Source organism: Guyanagaster necrorhizus (genome assembly GCF_019112545.1).
Source record: "Guyanagaster necrorhizus MCA 3950 unplaced genomic scaffold BT62scaffold_5, whole genome shotgun sequence".
In the NCBI taxonomy this organism is placed as follows: Eukaryota; Fungi; Basidiomycota; class Agaricomycetes; order Agaricales; family Physalacriaceae; genus Guyanagaster; species Guyanagaster necrorhizus.
In genome coordinates, this window is record NW_025064884.1 from 119,503 (window position 1) to 134,652 (window position 15,150).

A 15,150-nucleotide genomic window follows, 5' to 3' on the forward strand; every position below is an offset into this window, starting at 1 on the left:
GCACAGCCAGCTAGGCCAGAAAGGGCATTCAAACCTTCATTCATTACGACGACGTTACTGTATACCACTTTTTCATTGCATGATGTATACCATTATTTCATTATTCCTTCTCACCTTGTTTTCTTTCACATTTCTTGTATACGCAACGGCTGCCGCGCAACTTTCTCCGCAAGAGCTGGCTTCTCAGTATTCCCTCACGACGAGCACAACATTCCCATTTCCAACTGCTACGCAAAGCAGCGATGAGACGGACTCTTTCATTGTTTCACAGTGGTCATTGAGCAAAGGGCGCTTCCAGGATGGTACCGAAAACGTCGCTTTCGTTGGCGATCTATTTACCACCAACTCTTCCAGCCCTGTTCTCGAGGTCACCTATCCGGAAGGCAGTTTCTCGCATAATACCGGTGGCACCCAATTCTACAATCTTTGGAACACGTCCAATGGCGATGTATTTCAGTCTCTGATGTTGTCCTACGATATAGCCTTTGACAAGGACTTTGACTGGGTGAAAGGCGGCAAGTTACCTGGATTGCGAGGTGGACCGAATGCTACTGGCTGCAGCGGTGGTAATCAGCCCACTGGCAGCGACTGTTTTAGCGTTAGACTGATGTGGCGACAGGATGGCGCAGCTGAAGGTACGTGAATTCACACTGGAACTCCCAGTCATTTTCTAATGCCTTTGAGGATAAAGTATACGCGTATATTCCTACGCCGAATAATCTGTGTAGCGAGCGCAGTATCACCTGCAATGACGATTTTGGCACCAGCATATCCCGCGGAGCCTTTAGTTTTGTTGCCGGAGAGTACGCTTACTGTTGTGACATTGGTGTAGAGTAGCTGACTTTTTGTGGTAGATGGAATCAAGTCACCCTTCTTGTGCAGCTCAATGAGCCGACGGACGTGGCGAATGGAAACCTCAAATTATAGTACGATTCCAGTGACAATGCAAATCGAACAAACTCCGATGCTAATGAACAGTTACAACAATGTCGAAGTAATATCTCAAACGGATCTCCAATTTCGAAGCAATTCGTCTGTTAATGCTGGCGGGATGTATTTCTCGTAAGCACAGTTTTAGCTATCTGCTATGATAACTTTTGATGGATCGTGAATCAGGACGTTTTTTGGAGGTTAGTGCTGCATTTAAATCCAAGCCATATATATGAGCAGAACTCATCATGATCCATTAGGTTCAGATGACAGCTGGGCGACGCCGAATACCACCCACACGTACTTTCGCAATATTACGATGTGGGGAGGCCCAAACCCATCCAATCTGACAGGATCTGAGGTTACCAGCGCAGCTGGCAGCCTGTGGATATCACAGCTGTGGACGACTTTACTTCCCGTACTTTTAACCGTCGGTTCTCTATGCATGTGAGGGATGGACTCTGAAAATGGAACATGATCTTTGTACGGACTCGTTTCTGGGTTCGATCGATTCTCATTGGTTTGTGGAAACGCTGTAAATAAGTAAACATTGATACTTGGAAGCACACAGGATTGTACGGTAACAATAAAAGACGTAAGATGTACCATCCTGTTCCTGCGCTGTAAAGGTATGTTAGGTGTGCCTAGTTTTCTTGACAGGAGGACCCATGTCGAGGATCTCGCTGTTAGTTATATTTGCGAAAAGGTTGATTGCCACTATTGATGTCCCAGTATTGACAGCACTCACTGCAGAGGCTGATGTGGTTTTGATGGCTCAAAATAGGACCTTAAAAAGTTTCAATTTCGACTCCAGTTTTTACACCCTTGGTGTGAGTGCTGTAAAACGAGAAGACACATTAATTCTGTTGGAAATCCTCGGTGTTGCGCAGGGTAGACTCCAGGCTGGTAAGGCCAGATGGTATAAACTCCTTATTCTGCAGCTCCTACAGAGCTCGTATTTATACTCTCCAGGCTTGTATCTAGAATTTACTACAACTTTCTCTTTCTCTCGGGCTTACTCATCAACTCTCGGCATGATGCCGGATTGCCCTTTCTAGAACTTTCCAGCAAAATCCCAACAAATTCTATTGCTCCACAGGGAGAAAAGTTTTTCACACGGCCTTTTCAGGGCTGAAAAAGGCTTCGCTAGAACAAAACCCTTTAAGGTTTCATTTTTTACCAACTAAAATGCTCGGCTGTGACTAACAATCACATCACGAATCCCCACCCATCGAGGCAGAAAGATTTTGGCCGTGCAAGCCAAGTTCCATGGACCCTCGTGACCTTGGGTTCTGTTATTTGCAAATCAAGTTCACAAGCATTCATCGCTCCGAAAAGACCAAGAGACATACCCGTAAGGTTGGTCGGAACTATTACCCAAGAATGCCTGAAAACCCATCACAACATCCAAGCTTCATCATTCGTTGCTGTATCTGAGTAAATCTTCTGCAGGTGCTTCAGTCCATTTTTATACTTGAAATTGTTTGAAAGCCGGTCTAGAAATTATGTTTTGTTGTCGTTTATCCAGAAATCATCCATTGTCATACGCAACTCGTCCCGTCTAGACATCATTTGTCCGACCACTAGGGCTTGGCCCAACACGAATATTGCCATTCGGCGTATGCTTTCTCTCACACGGCCCGTGTAATCCTTCGTCTGCACCAAATTTATGTTCACGGGTGCATTGTCTTGTGACGAAACATCCAATCCATAGGGCGTTTTTTTTTGGGTCCCCAGTCGGATAATCTTGTTTCTATGTCATCTGCCGTTCCTACCCCTACAGTTTCTGGATAAACTCGTGTATATAATGCAGGAGCACTTGGTGTGAAAGACTTGACCAAATGGCTTTCTTGCTGATCTTGTGGCTTCTCGTTCTCGCGCCCTTCTTGCGGGTCCATTCGCTTGACTACTATGGCGCTGACTTCTCCTCCCTGGTCAATTTGGAGCGATCTGGCATTTCCTACTCGGATGGTGGGAGCAAGAAAGCTTTCGAAGATATTCTCGCCGATCATGGAGCCAACATTGCACGGATCCGAATCTGGACTAGTGAAAGCGATTCTGAGTACAGTCTGGACTATGGTCTCGCCTTGGCACGCAGAGTGGTGGATGCGGGAATGGCTTTGTTGATTGACCTCCATTACAGTGATACATGTAAGTCTTGCTTTCAATGGGCAGATGTCGTCCTTATGGCCTTTGATTTTTAAGGGGCAGATCCCTCAAAACAGGCTATTCCCTCTGCATGGTCTGAGGATTTGAATTCTCTGAATACTGAGATATGGCAGTACGTTACTCTTTCTTCTTCATGTTCATGGGATTGTCTTGATCGTTCGAAAGATACACGTTGGATTTGGTCAACGCATTCAATGATCAAGGGACTCCCATTGATTTTATTCAAGTATGCTGTATATCATCCCTCCTCTCTTAAAAAGTCACATCGTGCTTTAGATCGGCAATGAAATAAATGGCGGCTTCTTGTGGCCAACAGGACAAGTCTCAGTAAACGGTTACGAGCCGTTGTCTGAGCTTTTGCACTCTGCGGTCAGTGCCGTCCGTCAAGCATCCTCATCGACAAAGACGGTCATTCACCTCGCCAATGGTTGGGATAAGGACAGCATATTATACTTCTACGAACAGGTCTTCGACTTCCAAGGTGATCTGGAGCTCGATGACATAGACGTCATGGCCTTCTCGATGTATCCTTTCTATGATTCGGGTGCCACACTCTCTGCCTTGCAATCTAGTCTCAAGACGGTCGTTTCTACATACAGCAAGGCGAGCCTAACCTGTACGATTGTGAACACTTCTCTGACTCTCAACAGGACGTGATGATCGTTGAGACCGACTGGCCAGTCCAATGCTCTGGAGTCGATTTGACTGAAAACATTGCTGTATCGGTGCAAGGACAAGAAACCTGGGTTCGTTATGGAAACCTTGATTGACGCACTATCCTCACTGATTGGTAACAGATGTCCGACCTTGAGGACATCGTGAATGGACTTTCTGGTGGCCACGGAATAGGTCTCTTCTACTGGGAACCGGGCTGGATCGGTAACGCTGGTGAGAACAGTATTTTCAGCGGCTAATTCTTCCAGATTGAATATGATCCCTCACAGGCCTTGGCTCTAACTGTTCGGTGCGTGTCTTATGCAATTTTTACACAAGCACTCTTGAATCATTGATGTCAACATTAAGGATAACCTTCTGGTGGATAGTTCAGGCAAAACTCGGGATTCAATTGATATATTCGCGAGCTAGGCGTAGATACTACTAATTGTCATAGCCGGCAATAACCGAACTAATGAGATTGACTTCCTTGTTAAATGACTTGTCGCCATTTTCTGTATGGTCCTGCGAAAGAACTAGCTTTCGACTCTTCAATCCTCAATAACAGGATTCTGTGGTACTGCCGAGGCATTGTTGGTTGGTAAGTCAACAGATCTGACGTATAAGGCTGTGACGGTCGGGCGCTTAGCGCGTGGGCTTCTCCCTCTCCAGATCCGCCATGAGCGACTCAAATGACGACGATACCGCCAGAAAGGGAGAGCAGAAAAAAGTGACAGATCCTGTTACCCACTTGCCACTCCTTATCCATGACAACACGTCCTTTGAGCTCCACCAAGTGTCGTATCCTTCCAGCAGTCCACCAGTGGGCCAGATGGATGCCGTGGTGAGGGACGAGCTGCAGCACCGACGATGGCGGTATTCGGATTCCCAGGGCAAGCACAAGTCTCGCGCCTTCATGACCAGCGCTATTGCTGCGGGCGTTGGAGGGGCGGCGTCACTAACACTGTCGTGGATGTTCCGGACCTTTGTCAGTTCCTCAGAGGTATTGAATCTGGTATTGGGAAGTGCTGCGTGTTGCGCCATGGGCCTCATTGCTGGCGGTGCGGTTCTTCACTATGATGGGCAAGAGGAGCAGCCATCTGTTGACCACAACATTGATTCGAGGGTATGTTGTCCGTCTGTGCAAGTATACGTTATTTATCCAACGTTTGGGTTAGCCTGAGTCTCTCACTAGCCCCGAGACTGCAGCATGGTTCAACTCTTTCCTGGCCTCTCTATGACCAATCGTTAACCCCGCGCTTTTCACCTCTGTATCCGACATGCTTGAAGATTCTCTTCAAGCGACGCTTCCCAAGCTTATCCATGGTGTTCGCGTCGCGGACATCGGACAAGGTTCCGAGCCCCTTCGCATCCTTGGCATTCGTTCTTTGAATGCTGATGAGACCAATGGCATGAAACCAGAAGACGGAGATTTTGTCAATCTCGAGCTTGCCGTCGCGTACAAAGCACGATCTGCTGGCCAGGATGCTCGGCGTACAGGCCCTTCGCGTAATGCCCATCTTCTTGTGGAGTTTTATCTATCCGGAGGGATAGTTTTGCCCGTGTGGGTCGAGCTTACCGGCCTTGTTGCCAAAACGCGTCTGAGAGTACAATTAATGCCAAACCCACCCTTTCTGTCAATCATGACACTCACGTTGCTGGGACAGCCGAAGGTTGAAATCCATTGTACTCCGTTGGCGAAGAACTTTTTAAATATCATGGACATTCCCGGATTATCAGGTTGGTTACAAAACGCGATCGATATGGCTGTCGGACAGTATGTCGCACCAAGGAGCTTGAATTTGAATCTCAAAACGTTGCTAGCCGGGAAGGAGAAGACAGACACTGATGCTATGGGGGTGGTTATCGTCACCTTGAAGAGCGCTGAAGGCTATAGGAATGGGGACGAAGGCAAGTTCTGGCTATCTAAAAAGCAGAAACGGGGGGATCCATACGTGTCGGTTGGCTGGAGCAAGTGGGGAAAGCCCCTCTGCTCCACCAGGTTGGTGCTGGGTTCTGTCACCCGAGTTCCACTTATAATGTTGCATTTAGAATAATCGAGAACGAATCCAAACCCGTGTGGGAAGAAACTATGATGTTACTAGTCACTCCTGTCGAAATTCATGCTCGGGAGAGACTCAGGCTGCAGCTTTGGGATTCAGGTCAGTCTCTGTGGTTCTCTGCACCAAGCTTCAGATACTGATTCTGTTTTAGACAGGTTCTCGGCCGACGATATCCTTGGAACAGTCGAGACGTCGTTGCACGACATTATCGAGTCTTCCGAAACTTCGAATCAGTCAACGGCGCGCCAGGATGATCTGGTCGCCTCTGACGGTTCGAAATGGCCTGGGGTACTGCGCTGGGCTGTCGGATACTTCTCAAAGACGTCTCTGGAGCATCATCTCAAAGATGTGGTTGCAATTAACGAAACGATTGACCAGGAAGATGAAAGTGGGTGCACGGCCAAGCCGGAGAGAGATGCTGAGGGTATAGACACCAGGGAGCAACAACTGAAGGATCTGAAGGAGAAAGAAGATGAAATCATAGCGAGCTCCAAGCCTTCCGATGAGTGGCTTAGTGGTATATTATCTGTGAGTATTGAGCAGATCACCGAATTAGAGGTTCAGAAAGTAAGGGAAGGTGGCGCGCTGGAAACTGAAGATGGCAATAGTCCTAGTCCGTATTGCACTATCATTATTAACCATCAACGGGCGTACAAGACACGGACAAAGATGAAGACCCGAAAACCATATGTAAGTCTGTTTTCTTTCCTGCCGACTTTTGCTAACCAGGTTTACAGTTCAATGCGAGTACTGAGCGATTTATCAAAAACTGGCTAGACAGTACAGTTATCATCGCTGTCCGAGACGCCCGAGTTCATGAAACCGATCCTCTACTGGGAGTCGTTGTACTTCCACTGCAGAAGCTTTTCAAGCATCGATCACATATAACTGACTCTTTCCCTCTTATTGGAGGAATTGGATATGGGCGACTACGGCTCTCTTTGGCATTCCGCAGTGTGCAAGCCAAACTTCCTCGCGAGCTTTTAGGATGGGATATATGCACACTGGAGATTCAACCAAGGATCGAAGCCTCCACCGATCTCCCAGCTAATCTTGCTTCGTGCCAATTGATTGCTGAGACCCTGTACGGACGTCGAAAACTATACCCACATCCTGATGGCGGCTGGAAAGCGACAATCGAGAGCCGTTCTGTGTGTTTGGCGGTCAAGAATCGTTACGCGTCTTGCCTGTTCATCCAGTTCCGGAAGCGTGTGTTGGGTCCTGATGTTATTCCGGCGTTCTCGACGCTTTGGCTGAAAGACATTCCCGATGGGGAAGAGCTTACCACGACACTTGCCGTAAGGAAGAATGTGAATGACGCGCTTACCCGGGCACGATTCAATGCTTCAAACGATATTGGAGAGCTGGTAGGAAGTATTGTTGTGAAGGTGAAGCTATGGCCGGGCTTGAGTGGCTACCATCGGTACATGGCTGATAAAGACGCCTCCCTGGCGGAGGTGATGGAAGTGATGGATTGTGCAGAAGAGTCGCATGACGACAACGAACGGGATCTCTTTTACGAGTCTGATTCGTCGGCATCATCAGTGTCGAGCACATCTGGGTCGTTGGATGGTACCATTGATGGTATAAAAAATCATTTCAAGGACTATCAAAAGAGGAAGGGAGAGTTACACAGGAAGCATCGCGGGCTGATGCAATGGAAGGGAGTTAGGAGTATTGCTTGGCTTGGGCGTAGTGTCGAGAACAAGGCAGACGAGCTGGAGCACAAGCTTAAAGGGAAACTGAAGCACCAGCAGAAAGAGATGGGGATAGAGAAAGAGGTTTGAGCTGACGATTTACCTGGATAGGATGGACGCTTCTACTGAGCACTGTTATTCTTAAGAGCAACTATATTGACACGTGACATCATAGAGTCTGTCCGCCTTCACCTTCACTTGTACTACTACTACTACCATGATCTGGGAATTCTATTACCCTGATGACTTTGACTCGACTAGTACAGATACGACAGCCTCGACGCCCCCGTCTTTCTGCAACTCTGAGGGTGAGGGTGAGGGTGAGGACGCTCAGAGTCGACCCCGCGATAAGATCACTTTTATCGACGAAACTGCCTGCTTTCTCTCCGATCTGTCTACCTATTCTCACACTGATAGACGCCCGCGTCGTTCTGCCTCGTTATCTCGGGTCAGCGAGCCCTCGGTTCACGACGAGGATTTGCCGGAATCTGAGTCCTCGCCCAGCAGCAAGGGCGGGGCTTCCTACGAACCTCACTTCCCCCCTGTTGTAATTCCGTTGCCGAAGAAATGCAAACGTCTTGAACCTCGCCTCATCATGTCCTCGGCTTCGTCCGATTCCTTTCACAAAACTATACATCAGCCAACATTACCTGAGAATGAACGAATACTTATCAAGACAGAACGTCAAGAGATATCTTGTCGCCATACTACCTCCGAGTTTATCTATCGTAGAGAGGTTCCTTTACGCGCTCGCGGGCGCAATGTTCCTAGCACGTCTTTTGACGATGAAACTCTGGCTTCCTCTCAGACTTTGCCATCTATCCCTTTTGGCATCGTGGCCCCAAAAGCCCAGCTTTCCGATTCAAGTCGCCGTTACATCTGTACGTTTGAAGGCTGCGGGAAGCGCTTTATTCGGGGACAACATCTGAAGAGACACGTCAAAGGCGTTCATCTTCGTGAGAGGCGCACGAACTTTATCTTTACCTTGTCTTTCGACGCGCGTCCCTCACATTTACGTTCTACAGCTTATCGCTGCCCGTATGATGGATGCAAGCAGACTTTTACGCGAAAAGATAATCTGAAACAGCACATTCTTGTATGTTACAGTCGTCCGAGACCTGGTATAAAGACAGAAAAGATATAGATAACAATCTCTTATTATTTCTTATGCTGTCCGGCCGGCCACTTGGGAAGAGAAAGAAGAAAATACATTGGGAAGCAATAAGAGATAAGATAAGATCAATCAACGCGACGCGTACGGCTTTTTTTCGTGGCGTAATACAATCTTGTCCTCTGCTCTCATCTCCATCATTTACGATGCTGTCCGTCGAGGATATTCTATCACGTATATACCATGAGAAGCAGGAGGATGGATCTCTTCTCTGTGCTCAGCACGCTCTCAATTCCCTATTACGTGCGTCTCCCATTTCTCGTAGCATTTCATCTGGTCTGAACATTTCTACGTCACTCAGAAGGCAGCTACGTGGGTATTTGGTTTCATTGTCCTCTTCTGTGCTCAGTGAATGCTAGTTCACTGCCCCGGATCTCGCAGAGATTGCTCGTGCGCTAGATGCAGAAGAAGCCAGCTACGACGATGATAACACGGGAAGCGCCAGCACGAACATGGACGATACGGGTATGTTCGAGTGCCCTCATCTTGGACATTAATTGTCTCACATTAGAAATCTATAGGCTTCTTCTCAGTACAGGTACTAGATACAGCGCTCAAAGTATGGGGCCTTGAGTAACGTTGAGCTTTCTTGAGGCTTTTGACACATATTCACTGTTGTTTAGACTTCTTGGATGGCGAGGAGAGACCATGAGACCTTATCAAGACATACCATAGTACGCCTCTTTTCGCCTTGGAAAAGTCCAGCTAACACAGGATACACAGCACCCAACTGGCGTTCATTTTAAATTACCAGCAGCATTGGTACACACTCCGTCGTTTTGGACCGGCTTCACCCGTCCTGGCCGAGGATTCCGGGATTGGACATTGGTTCGATCTAAATTCTCTTCTTCCGGAGCCCCGGTGGATTAGCAAAACCTTTTTGGGGATGGTCCTACAGCAAGCAGAAGCTGATGGTCAGTTCCTCATCCACCACAGTTGCACTTGGTGGTGATAAAAGACATTTAGGTTACTCGGTCTTTGTGGTAACACAAACCGACCTCTCTGTGCCTTTAGGCCTCCCTCGCGTAGATGCAGACGATCTTGCAGCTATTGTCCCCGAGTCTGGTGTTTCCAGTCGACCATCTTCAAGCTCTTACGCGACAGGAGTTTCCCATTCTACTGCTGATGCGAGCCACAATTTTGAAGGATTGGAAGATGAGGATTATGAGCTTCAAGCCGCTTTGCAGGCCTCATTGATGGCCGGATCGTCTTCGGATTATCCTATGATGACTTTCGATCCTCCTGCACTAACAAGGGCTAATATTCCGCTTCCTAGAGGCTCTTGGTCACCTATTGATCACAATTCGGGTGGTCAAACGCCCACAGAAACTCCTTTGGACCCGATAGCTGCGAGCATGGCACGCAATCAACAGCTTCTTCGGCAAATGACAGCTGAGCAGCAGAATGCTCAACGAGAACTATGGGATGAGGGGCACACAGGACGCCAGGAAAGCACCGATGATAGTGAGCTGAGGCGCGCCATTGCTGAGAGTGAAGCAATGGCTAGGGCAGAGGGCCACGGACAATCAGACGATGAGGAAGTCGAAGGTGATATCGACGACCATCTACCTTCAGCATTTCTTTCGAACTTCGGTCAGCCAGCATTGCTTAGCAGAGGAAGTGGAGATAGAGTGTATGACGATGACGACGCGGAGTTGCAGGCGGCTTTGAAGGAATCTCTGGCTCAAGTGCCCGATGGATGGGTTGCACCTGAAGGATTCCTAACTCCATCTCCATGCCCAGCGGTACCAGTGGCAGCATCGACAACAGTTGACCCACCTCAGTCAACACCGCCTGCTTCGACCGATATGCAGGATAACGAAGCTATGCTGTCTGATGATGGAGGTTCGACTATCGCATCTTCTGAGCCAGCTGAAGCACCTTCCCAGGAAGCTGTCAGCATCGAAGAAATGCGAAGACGAAGACTGGCAAAGTTTGGAGGTTCCTGATGCAATGTATTACATATCGAGAAGCCCATTGTACAAAACCGTAAGTTGATCTTAATCCAGCTCTTCGTACCACGAAGCTCTACGTTCGCTCATTGAGAAGATCTTGCAAGGGAGTGCGGTAATCAAAGGAGCCTTGCCCGGCGTTTCAAAAAGACTTGAAGGTGATTTCCGGTCTTTCCCCTTGGTTTCTCTTCTTTCATTGGCTTGGTTCGTTGTATATTTTTGGAGCAACACGGACTTCATCTTCAGTGTTTTGATGGAATAGCCTCGCACATATCACTGTGCCAAGATGGTGGCTTGATCACTGAGCGCTTACCACACTGCCCCATGATACCACCGCAGAGACGGAAAGCTGGATCCGAGATTCCCATAATTCACTCGGTCAGTATTAGTTTCAGAATTTCGGTACCCGTCGCCACCGTATAGAATGCAAATCGGAGGATGCGGTGATGAACTCACTTCGAATTAAGGATACTCATGGCACCGTAATCGGTGCTTATAATACAGGTTCCCTGCTTCTCCCTGTTCTTCTCGACTCTTGTGGTAACTCATCAGTTACAGTGACATGATGCAGAGATGCATCGATCCCAGTCACATAGGCGTGTACTTATGAATACCATACACAGAGGATTATGGGGTGATATCTACCCATCAAGACCTTCTTTCCAGTCGCCCTCTCGTCCTCACAGCAGTATGCACTCGCTGCCGTATCCGCTTGTGCCCCTCATTTCTGCGTCACTGGGCGTATCGACTCTTACTCTAATCTTCGTCTTGGTCGCTCTCATAAACGCGGGCGTTAATCCCATTCTTTGGATCTTCCCGGCTTCATATGCCCTCACCGTTCCTTACTATGCCATCATGCTTATAACAGCATACTTTGAGTTCCGCGGCTCATCACGGCTCCTTTCAATATACAGCATCGTCTCTGCCTTTGTCTGTGCCTTGCTGTGGACATCATGCAGCGTCTGTCTCTTGACCATAACTATCATGGAGGGAAAGGAAGATACTGAAGTTGGCGGGCTGCGGAAAGATACATGGCTTTTAATTGTCCCTTGCGTTTCTTGCCCAGTTCCAGCATCACTTATGTGGATAATTGCGGAAGTCATGCGAAGGGAGAGAAAAAAGATTTTATATGCACTGAAGTGGCGGCCAGTTGCTCCCCAGTCTTCGCAGACATGGAGGTTCGTCATATCTAATCCTCTTTCCTCCTCGACAAGATTTGACTTCACTATTTCTCTCAGTGTATCCTTGTCTAGCGTCAACAGGATTTGACGCACTCGGGTTTTTTGTAACACTCAATATCAACAATGGATAGTTCATGTACTCTGTTACTTGTTCCAATGTTAACAAGTTGTAGTATATACTGGGTCGATTTTTGGATATCTTGGCTGGATTTGTTGAGACCTCTTTAACACCGTCGCATTGCCTACTAATTTATATATACACCTAGCTACTTATTACAATGTCACCCCATCATTAGCGGAATCAACCATGTACCTCTAAATCTGATTCATTACTCTCTTCGTCTTGGGCGCGAGACTTGGAAGCAGGCTTCGCCGCACTGGATACATCGGGCGCCACCACACCCTCGGTTTCAGTACTCGCGTCCTGGGGCAAATCAAAAGGGGGACTCTTCTTGGCATTTTTCTCAGTGTCCTCCTCATGGTGCACTGAAGAAACAGTTGAAGAAAACGATTCTGTCAACGAACTGACTGTTGTAACTGCCATATCAAGAACAGTTTCCACTCGTTTTCGCAGCGATTCATTTGAACTGGTGACGATCTAACGAATGGAGAAAGTTATTTTTCTATCCTTGATCCCAGAATATCGGAACCAGGAATAAGACCCACCATGGAGACTAAACTTATCCGTGCATCTGCCTCGTCGAGCTGAACAAGCAGTGATGGTTCGTTACCAGGCCCACCCGGTTCCTGCTCTTCTTCATCAAGCTCTTCTGGCATATGCAACTCTACTTCTCCAAAGTGGGCCTCCAAGAACATGATGAGACGTTGAATGCGTTTCATAGATGTAGTATCATCATCTGGATCAGGATCTGCATGTGGGTGTTCGTAAGCGTCTGGATGCTCGTGAGAATGCTCCTGGGATGTCACTGTAATAGAAACATACTCATAAATATGGGAAGTTATAGTTAGAATTACTGATCTCGCTTACATTTGACAGAAGCGGGACTCTTATCAATTCCTATTATGAGAGCCAGCGTCGCATCGGCAAGCATGTCGTTGCTCGCACTGGAATCCCATTCAAGAGTCAGCTCGTGTTCTTGAGTTTGTTTTACATCGATAGCACCCATGACCTGTAAGGTCATAAATTAGCATCGAAGAACACCAAAACGAGGACAATAGGACACAACCCGCATGGTAGGAACACCATCTTTGTCTAACCCTTCCTCTACATGCCCATACATCCCTTCAAGATGCCATCTTACCAGTCCCCAACGCACACCTAGAGCAATTTTCTGCCTTTGCGTGACGGTGCAGGTAGAAAGTCCTGCAAAGTCCCGCAAATCTCGCGGGTCCAAGAGGGTGTATGAATAATCTTTTGCAACTAGAAGGCCTGACAAGACGTCGTTTGTTTGCGGCGCCGCATCTGCTAACGTTCCGATGGCCTGGATGAGTGGCGTCCTGGTGAAAGGGATGGTATACAAAAATTAGGTATTACATACCTTTGCTACACGTTCACCTCGGAATGAAAGGTTTAGTGTTTCCAGATTACGAGGAGTGTGTATTTTGACATCTTCTTCTCGTTCTTTGTATCGTGAAGTCATTGCCGCCCGTAAACGACCCATGGCCGTCTGTTCGCCATGGACCAGAACCTGCGGAAGCGTTACACAAAATTGTCAACCACGGATGACAGAAGACTTTACTAACCACATGCTGTGCTTTGATTAGTTCTATGAACTCCGAGTTTTGAGAGTAGTCGACATGAGCACTGAAGGATATATAATCCACCGATATTTTCCGGGGAATCATGCCGCCTTTGACGGATTCGAACTCATCCGGTTCGGTCATAATGTCCTATAGGTGGGGAAAGCCGTTGATAAGTGTGATGTCTCAAGCTCAGAAGGAGAGTTGACAAAAATAAATTCAATTCTTCCTCTTGTAATATACACACGCAACGAAATCTTGAGTAAACGACCATCTCCAGATTGACTCACCCTAGCAGGAGTTCCCTCAATAGAATACCCCGTTATGATCAAACCGTTCCGCGAGTCTGGAGCCCAGAGTTCAAAGAGTTCTCGACTTGGACCGGAATGCATAAATCCGGGGCTAGCAAGTACCACGCAAGGAGGGCCTTCGGCAATCTTTTTCTCCCAGCCACGAGGCTGAGGGAGATTCGAGATGTGCCTGGCGAAAGTCAGAAATCAACAACTGAAAGGGGGTTAGAAACATACTTGAAAACGAAAGGATTATCACGCTTGGCAAACCTAGACCGAATATGAGAGTTCATCGTATGAATGTAAGTTTGATAGACAGCCATCGACTTCCGGGCTAGACCAGAAGCATAATATATAGGTACGTTGTGCAAATCAGGGTGTTTCTTCCAGTACTCATCGAGGATGAGCAGAAGTTCTTGTGCCCGACCCAAAGCGAAGGCAGGAAGCAAAACATGTCCACCTCGCCGAATGATAGAGTGCACAAGGTTAGTGAACCGAAGCTCCTTTTCGGGCCTGCTTTCTAGACTTTGAACACCATAGGTACTTTCAACGATCAAGACGTCCGGGTGTATGGGAGGGACTTCAGCCTTTACCAGGTGGCGATCTTCTTCTCGAGAATAGTCACCTGTGTACAAGATGCGAAGGCCAGCAATGTCAATGAGGAACATACAAGCACCCAAGACGTGGCCAGCGTGGTAAGGTGTGAAGGTAACACCGGGGCAAGGCGTTATGACTTGATGGGCAGAGATGGGGATGATGGAGGCGAACGACATGGACATATCCAGAGGAGAGAAAAGGGCATCCGAAGAAGTAGAGCTAGTGAAAAAGAGTAAGGATTATACTCGCGTAGCCCAAAGAACAGGCGCACCTCATGCGTACGAAGTCCTGCATCATGAACTTGTGGAGGGCCTTCGTTGGATGCGTCATGTAGACTTTTCCCTTTCCATCTCTGAAGTTAGTCTACTGAAAGGTTAAGATATCAGCCGGCTGCAAATGAAAAGATGCAACACACCTTTTCTGTTATGTAGGTGAGCGCTGCAGCATGGTCAAGGTGGAAACTGTTGGTAAAGAGCGTTACAAAACACGACCAAGTCGAGAAAAAAATTCACTTACTGAGTTATCAGGAGGGCATCTACTGTGCTCCAGTCGAGTTCGTCAATGAATGGCAGCGATGCAATTCCACTGTAGGCAGGGTGTACACCTGCATCGCAGACAATAGTCCTGCCACGATATTGCAAGACGCAGCACGACCGTCCGACTTCTTGACCTGCACCGAGCAACGTTACACTCAATGTCGGTACATCAGACATAGTGGAAGGAAGACAAAAGGGACTGGACGCAA

The 15,150-nt window shown here is 47.8% G+C and overlaps 8 protein-coding genes across 8 annotated transcripts; 7 read left to right on the top strand and 1 right to left on the bottom strand.

Annotated features, from left to right (window-relative positions):
• Window positions 1-27: 27 nt before the first annotated feature.
• BT62DRAFT_928246 (polysaccharide lyase family 14 protein) lies at window positions 28-1,525 on the top strand. The gene is made up of 6 exons (XM_043185467.1): window positions 28-635; window positions 692-803; window positions 855-926; window positions 979-1,062; window positions 1,117-1,130; window positions 1,191-1,525. The coding sequence occupies exons 1-6, from the start codon at window positions 83-85 to the stop codon at window positions 1,379-1,381; spliced, it is 1,026 nt and encodes a 341-aa protein (XP_043043027.1). The 5' UTR covers window positions 28-82; the 3' UTR covers window positions 1,382-1,525.
• A 1,098-nt stretch (window positions 1,526-2,623) lies between these two features.
• BT62DRAFT_928248 (arabinogalactan endo-1,4-beta-galactosidase) lies at window positions 2,624-4,221 on the top strand. The gene is made up of 8 exons (XM_043185468.1): window positions 2,624-3,081; window positions 3,136-3,211; window positions 3,265-3,325; window positions 3,376-3,702; window positions 3,750-3,845; window positions 3,897-3,987; window positions 4,044-4,063; window positions 4,123-4,221. The coding sequence occupies exons 1-8, from the start codon at window positions 2,772-2,774 to the stop codon at window positions 4,183-4,185; spliced, it is 1,044 nt and encodes a 347-aa protein (XP_043043028.1). The 5' UTR covers window positions 2,624-2,771; the 3' UTR covers window positions 4,186-4,221.
• Window positions 4,222-4,281: 60 nt separating this feature from the next.
• Window positions 4,282-5,277, top strand: BT62DRAFT_589839 (uncharacterized protein). The gene is made up of 3 exons (XM_043181525.1): window positions 4,282-4,354; window positions 4,426-4,879; window positions 4,932-5,277. The coding sequence occupies exons 2-3, from the start codon at window positions 4,433-4,435 to the stop codon at window positions 4,992-4,994; spliced, it is 510 nt and encodes a 169-aa protein (XP_043043029.1). The 5' UTR covers window positions 4,282-4,354; window positions 4,426-4,432; the 3' UTR covers window positions 4,995-5,277.
• Window positions 4,921-7,886, top strand: BT62DRAFT_589849 (uncharacterized protein). Its single transcript, XM_043181526.1, has 4 exons — window positions 4,921-5,755; window positions 5,806-5,915; window positions 5,968-6,506; window positions 6,554-7,886. Exons 1-4 carry the CDS (start codon window positions 5,034-5,036, stop codon window positions 7,601-7,603), a joined length of 2,421 nt encoding a protein of 806 aa, XP_043043030.1. The 5' UTR covers window positions 4,921-5,033; the 3' UTR covers window positions 7,604-7,886.
• BT62DRAFT_589886 (uncharacterized protein) lies at window positions 7,552-8,751 on the top strand. The gene has a single exon (XM_043181527.1). The coding sequence runs from the start codon at window positions 7,731-7,733 to the stop codon at window positions 8,655-8,657; it is 927 nt and encodes a 308-aa protein (XP_043043031.1). The 5' UTR covers window positions 7,552-7,730; the 3' UTR covers window positions 8,658-8,751.
• Window positions 8,752-8,794: 43 nt separating this feature from the next.
• Window positions 8,795-10,814, top strand: BT62DRAFT_928250 (Josephin-domain-containing protein). The gene is made up of 7 exons (XM_043185469.1): window positions 8,795-8,927; window positions 8,986-8,996; window positions 9,044-9,149; window positions 9,206-9,257; window positions 9,308-9,358; window positions 9,408-9,598; window positions 9,651-10,814. The coding sequence occupies exons 1-7, from the start codon at window positions 8,831-8,833 to the stop codon at window positions 10,631-10,633; spliced, it is 1,491 nt and encodes a 496-aa protein (XP_043043032.1). The 5' UTR covers window positions 8,795-8,830; the 3' UTR covers window positions 10,634-10,814.
• A 70-nt stretch (window positions 10,815-10,884) lies between these two features.
• BT62DRAFT_590145 (uncharacterized protein) lies at window positions 10,885-12,012 on the top strand. The gene is made up of 3 exons (XM_043181528.1): window positions 10,885-11,014; window positions 11,260-11,814; window positions 11,875-12,012. Exons 2-3 carry the CDS (start codon window positions 11,327-11,329, stop codon window positions 11,903-11,905), a joined length of 519 nt encoding a protein of 172 aa, XP_043043033.1. The 5' UTR covers window positions 10,885-11,014; window positions 11,260-11,326; the 3' UTR covers window positions 11,906-12,012.
• A 106-nt stretch (window positions 12,013-12,118) lies between these two features.
• On the bottom strand, window positions 12,119-15,118 carry BT62DRAFT_978807 (Metallo-hydrolase oxidoreductase; the record flags this gene model as incomplete). Its single annotated transcript, XM_043189376.1, has 12 exons — window positions 12,119-12,268; window positions 12,314-12,415; window positions 12,484-12,743; window positions 12,806-12,947; window positions 13,005-13,259; window positions 13,317-13,466; window positions 13,522-13,668; window positions 13,809-13,976; window positions 14,042-14,624; window positions 14,677-14,768; window positions 14,821-14,866; window positions 14,922-15,118. The coding sequence occupies 12 exons, from the start codon at window positions 15,116-15,118 to the stop codon at window positions 12,119-12,121; spliced, it is 2,292 nt and encodes a 763-aa protein (XP_043043034.1).
• Window positions 15,119-15,150: the final 32 nt, after the last annotated feature.

Excerpts from the sequence above, each read along its gene's own strand:
- BT62DRAFT_589839 (XM_043181525.1), top strand. The coding sequence starts at position 4,433 with ATGAGCGACTCAAATGACGACGATACCGCCAGAAAGGGAGAGCAGAAA. Across the intron at positions 4,880-4,931 it reads ACCACAACATTGATTCGAGG|CCTGAGTCTCTCACTAGCCC; the intron begins GTATGTTGTCCG and ends CGTTTGGGTTAG.
- BT62DRAFT_590145 (XM_043181528.1), top strand. The coding sequence starts at position 11,327 with ATGCACTCGCTGCCGTATCCGCTTGTGCCCCTCATTTCTGCGTCACTG. Across the intron at positions 11,815-11,874 it reads CAGTCTTCGCAGACATGGAG|TGTATCCTTGTCTAGCGTCA; the intron begins GTTCGTCATATC and ends TATTTCTCTCAG.
- BT62DRAFT_928248 (XM_043185468.1), top strand. The coding sequence starts at position 2,772 with ATGGCTTTCTTGCTGATCTTGTGGCTTCTCGTTCTCGCGCCCTTCTTG. Across the intron at positions 3,703-3,749 it reads TCGTTTCTACATACAGCAAG|GACGTGATGATCGTTGAGAC; the intron begins GCGAGCCTAACC and ends GACTCTCAACAG. Across the intron at positions 3,988-4,043 it reads GGGCTGGATCGGTAACGCTG|GCCTTGGCTCTAACTGTTCG; the intron begins GTGAGAACAGTA and ends GATCCCTCACAG.
- BT62DRAFT_928246 (XM_043185467.1), top strand. The coding sequence starts at position 83 with ATGTATACCATTATTTCATTATTCCTTCTCACCTTGTTTTCTTTCACA. Across the intron at positions 636-691 it reads ACAGGATGGCGCAGCTGAAG|TATACGCGTATATTCCTACG; the intron begins GTACGTGAATTC and ends TTGAGGATAAAG. Across the intron at positions 804-854 it reads TTTAGTTTTGTTGCCGGAGA|ATGGAATCAAGTCACCCTTC; the intron begins GTACGCTTACTG and ends TTTTTGTGGTAG.
- BT62DRAFT_589849 (XM_043181526.1), top strand. The coding sequence starts at position 5,034 with ATGCTTGAAGATTCTCTTCAAGCGACGCTTCCCAAGCTTATCCATGGT. Across the intron at positions 5,916-5,967 it reads GCTGCAGCTTTGGGATTCAG|ACAGGTTCTCGGCCGACGAT; the intron begins GTCAGTCTCTGT and ends ATTCTGTTTTAG. Across the intron at positions 6,507-6,553 it reads TGAAGACCCGAAAACCATAT|TTCAATGCGAGTACTGAGCG; the intron begins GTAAGTCTGTTT and ends CCAGGTTTACAG.
- BT62DRAFT_928250 (XM_043185469.1), top strand. The coding sequence starts at position 8,831 with ATGCTGTCCGTCGAGGATATTCTATCACGTATATACCATGAGAAGCAG. Across the intron at positions 9,258-9,307 it reads CTCAAAGTATGGGGCCTTGA|ACTTCTTGGATGGCGAGGAG; the intron begins GTAACGTTGAGC and ends ACTGTTGTTTAG. Across the intron at positions 9,599-9,650 it reads ACAGCAAGCAGAAGCTGATG|GTTACTCGGTCTTTGTGGTA; the intron begins GTCAGTTCCTCA and ends AAAGACATTTAG.
- BT62DRAFT_589886 (XM_043181527.1), top strand. The coding sequence starts at position 7,731 with ATGATCTGGGAATTCTATTACCCTGATGACTTTGACTCGACTAGTACA.